The sequence below is a fragment of the Zalophus californianus genome, chromosome 11 (genome assembly GCF_009762305.2).
Source record: "Zalophus californianus isolate mZalCal1 chromosome 11, mZalCal1.pri.v2, whole genome shotgun sequence".
In the NCBI taxonomy this organism is placed as follows: domain Eukaryota; kingdom Metazoa; phylum Chordata; class Mammalia; order Carnivora; family Otariidae; genus Zalophus; species Zalophus californianus.
Genome location: NC_045605.1, coordinates 60976925 through 60981503, shown reverse-complemented (window position 1 = coordinate 60981503; position 4579 = coordinate 60976925). Strand labels below are relative to the sequence as shown.

At 38.3% G+C, this 4579-nt stretch overlaps 1 protein-coding gene across 1 annotated transcript; it reads left to right on the top strand.

Moving 5' to 3' along the window:
* The first annotated feature begins 2801 nt into the window (after positions 1–2801).
* LOC113914931 (olfactory receptor 52A1-like) lies at positions 2802–3737 on the top strand. Its single transcript, XM_027580554.2, is given in 1 exon segment — positions 2802–3737. A coding segment is annotated over 1 exon segment (936 nt).
* Positions 3738–4579: the final 842 nt, after the last annotated feature.

The following is a 4579-nucleotide window of genomic DNA, read 5'->3' as shown; positions in this document are numbered from 1 at the left end:
AATTTTTTCATGTGTTTGTTGGCCATTTATATGTCTTCTTCGGAGAAAGGTCTGTTCATGTCTTCTGCCCATTTCTCGATTGGATTATTTGTTCTTTGGCTGTTGATTTTGGTATGTTCTTTATAGATTTTAGATACTAGCCCTTTATCTTATATGTCATTTGTAAATAGATGTTTTTTGCAAATGAGGACAACAAAAAAGGAACTGAACTCATAAAAATACAACTTGTGTATATTAATTTACCCTTTGGGGAAAGAGAAAAGAGATGAGCAATGAGATTCTGCAAGTTATAGAAATGATTTCAGAGGCATTAGGTGTGGATGGACCCAAAAGGGTATCATTTTGAGCTGCTGGGCCACTCCTGGACTGGGCTAGTGGTGAGGAAGTATCTCAGTTCATATTCAGAACTCCCCCTTCCCCACATTCACTGGGGAACATTTTAATTGGTAGTCAGCAGCTTTCTTCTATAATTCAAGCTCAATAAATTTATGCTGCTGCCTCAGCATGAAACAGACCTTGCTGTGAGTTTTGCTGGAGGATGAATCTACCAACATGATCTCAGACAGACTTACAGAATAGGGTCAAATTTGTTTTGCAGGGACAGAACAAAAGCAGGAAAGCTTATCCCAGAGATATCCATATATTGGATATAGCCCCAGCAGCAAATGGATCAGAGTTCATGACATTGATGAAGTTCTGTTACTGAGGGTGCAGACAGAAGAGGCACTGTCCAGCACATGATACCAGGGAATGAGACCAGAATCTCAGGAGAAAGAAAGATGGAGGGGAGGTAAGTAAAGAGGGATAGTGTTATGAAGACTAACGATGGTCTTCAGGTGTCTGATAAGAGCAGAACTGGTTCCCAACAACAAAGGGCAAGGAAGTCTCACTATCCCCAAATTTACTTCATAATGCTTCACTGCTGGTTTTTCCAATGATAAGCACTCCTTCCCCCCTGCCTTGTACTCACTTAGGTCCTCTCCCATCTGCCTTCCCACTGTCTGTACCTATCAGGTAATGCTCCCATGGCAGCTCCTTTCTCTTGAATAAGTCAGACAATGAGATTGTTACTAAAGAATTCCTACTAATTCTGATTAACTATGAGGAAAGAAAAAGTCAACCCTATGAGAAACAATCTGTGACCTATGAATTTGTAATATGAAGCACTGGAGAGTAAAGCTGTGGAAATCAAGGACTTAGCTGACTGACCAATCTATCCTAAATACATGTTGGCTGGATACAACCTTTCTTCATAAATGATCATTCTGACTATGACCACTCACTAGAGTTTTAGCTGCATAAACCACAGCTGTTCTTGAATAACTGGCATATTTGGTGACATTCAGTATATGGTTAAGTGATTGTGAGCTTGCTGACATAAAGCAACAGTGTTGGAGAGTCTAGGAAAGCATGACATAACTGAACCCTGTTTTTTAAAGGATAGCAAATATTTTTCTATTGTACAACTTGAGAATTTCATGATTCTAGATATGCAATTTTTCAAAGCAATGATCTTTATCAGAGAAGAACTCTCATTTGGGGACTTAGAGCCCAAATTTTTAGAATATTCAGTCATCAGTGAATTGTGGTGATCAAATTATCTTTAGTTGCTTTACAGCCCTTTCCTGCATCATTTCTGGTGTCCCAAGTTCTGCCCTCTGTCTTCCTTTTTTACTTCTAGATTGAGCTCCCTTTTAAGGAAACTATCTTTTCACCCCTTTATTTTCTATTCATTTTTGATGCTTGAGCTCCAAAATGATTGAAGCATTCAAATGATGTGTATATTCTTAAACATCAACAAGCCTAAATTTACCAATCTTTTGCTAATGATAACTCTGAACACTTTAAACCCTAGGAACTAAACTCTATTCTGGCTAGGTTAACCCATTTACCTATGTCCTTTAGTAAGCAAGAGTGAGTCCACTTACCTCTACATTGTTTCTCAGATTTTCCTTTCCTCCTAGATATTTCTTGCCTCTAGTAATTGTGAAATGTGTATTCCAGAATTTCTGCTATTTTAAGCATGCCACTCATTTTAAGGAATTCCATGTTAGTAATAGAGACAAAATAAAATACAGTTTTACTAGTAATGTAAAAAATAGCATGGAACTTTGATCCAGATTGTAAAAATTACATGGATTTGAATCATCTTCTCTCGAGCTCTACCTCACATTCTTTTAAAAGGACACCCATTCTTATGCAGATATGTAATATATAGATATAGATATCTAAGTATATTATGCTCTTGGGTGAAGCTGTTTCTATCATTCTTCTCTTCCATAAGAAGCTTTTCATACCAGTATACAGGTTAGAGTCTGATTAGTTGCTAGTCTAAACTAAAAGTTCCTGACTCAAGGACAGTGGGAAAAAAAAATAGAGCACTAAGGATTAGCTGCAATTTTGGATAGGGAGAGATTTATGAAAATCTGATTAATGTACAATTTCCAAACAAAATGAACAAGCATTATTATTTTGTCCACAGGTCCAGAAGGACATATAGAAAGGTCAGCAGTTGATTCCCTTACTCAGATGATCTGGTGGTTCTAATGCATTTGACCTGCCATGCACTTAACCTGTTCTTATGGACTAGTGCGTGGGGATATCCTCCCTCAAAACAGTGATGTGCATCTATGAGTCAGTCTTTTTTCATCAATAATATATGTGAAATGGATGATATGGTCTTAGACTTCGGCCAAAATCAGAGAGACTCACTACGATGACTTTGGATGGAAAAAGGAGTAGAGAAGTGTACCACTGACTGAGATACTTCTTTCATTTTCTTCTGGAGACCCAAAGACATTATGTCCATCTCCAACATTACAGTCTTCATGCCTTCTCTGTTGACACTAATAGGAATCCCAGGTCTAGAGTCTGTGCAGTGCTGGATCGGGATTCCATTCTGTGCCATGTATCTTTTTGCTTTGATTGGAAATTCCTTGCTTCTGATCATCATCATTTCAGAGCGTAGTCTCCATGAGCCCATGTACATTTTTGTAGGCATGCTAGGAGTCACAGATATTGCACTTGCAACCACCATTATGCCCAAGATGCTTGGCATATTCTGGTTTCATGTGCCAGAGATTTATTTTGATTCTTGCTTGCTTCAAATGTGGCTCATCCACTCATTTCAGTGCATAGAGTCAGGCATCCTCCTGGCCATGGCTCTGGACCGTTATGTGGCCATCTGTTATCCACTAAGACATGGTGCCATCTTCACCCACCAGCTGGTCACCCAAATAGGGGCTGTGGTAACACTCAGGGCTGCCATTCTGGTAGCCCCATGCCTAGTACTGATAAAGTGCCAGTTTCAATTTTACCATACAACCATCATCTCCCACTCCTACTGTGAGCATATGGCCATTGTGAAACTGGCTGCAGAAAATGTGCGGGTCAACAAAATCTATGGTTTGTTTGTGGCATTCACTGTTGCAGGGTTCGACTTCACCTTCATCACTTTGTCCTACATACAGATATTTATCACAGTTTATCGCTTGCCCCAGAAGGAGGCTCGGTGAAAAGCATTCAATACCTGCTTCGCCCACATCTGTGTCTTCCTCCAGCTCTACTTCCTCGCCTTCTTCTCCTTCTTCACACATAGGTTTGGTGCTCATGTTCCCCCTTATATCCATATCCTCTTCTCTAGCCTCTACTTGCTGGTCCCCCCATTTCTCAATCCACTTGTCTATGGTGCCAAGACCAAGCAGATCCGCATTCATGTGGTAAAGTTGTGTTCATAAAATCCACTGTGATTAACACCTGCAGCCTTCCCCTTTATGCAATAGTAACAATCTCTCAAAACTAAATAAAACAGCAAAAATGCATGCTGATTGTGATGCTTGAGTTTTCTATTTAATTCTTTTGTGAAATTTGCCTGCCTTTTAGACAGTTGTTACATCATAGCCCATGATACCTATTCTTCATGAGATTTAGATCCTACTGGGTAATGAGAATAAGTAATGTAGAAAGAGCAAAATAGTGAACATGTATCATTTCCTTTTTTCTTAATTTTTAGTTCCTGCTTGAACTTTCTCCTTTAAGTATCCTTCTCTAGAAGGATTAACAGATATGTATCTCTCGATGAATTTAAATGCATCCATGACTCATTGTTTTTGATTGCCCAGGTCAGTGAAAACAGAACATTGATTCTGTTTGTTTCTGGATCATCCCAAACATCTTTAAAACAAATGAGAGGAAGTTTTTTTTATTATTATTATTATTCTTACTCAAACAAAAAACACCCAAACAAAGAAGTAAAAACTATGTATCTGATGAGACATAGTCTTCAAATTTCAACATTTGCAGTGTCATTCAGGGCATTAAGATACAAAAATCCTGAGCAATCCAGTTTTCCTTTTAACACTTCACTACTTTTTCTGCAACCTCACCATTACTTACTTATTAATTCATCAAGTGTTATAAAAAACCTACAATACTGTAAATTCTATACTAAAGAATAGAGGCATAATGGTAAATTTGACATAGTGTTTACATTTTTTTTTATTTTATAGCCACCATAGCTTTATATTTCTGGGAGAAAGAGAGAGAGGAAAATGAGAGAAAAGCAGTAGAGGTACCAATG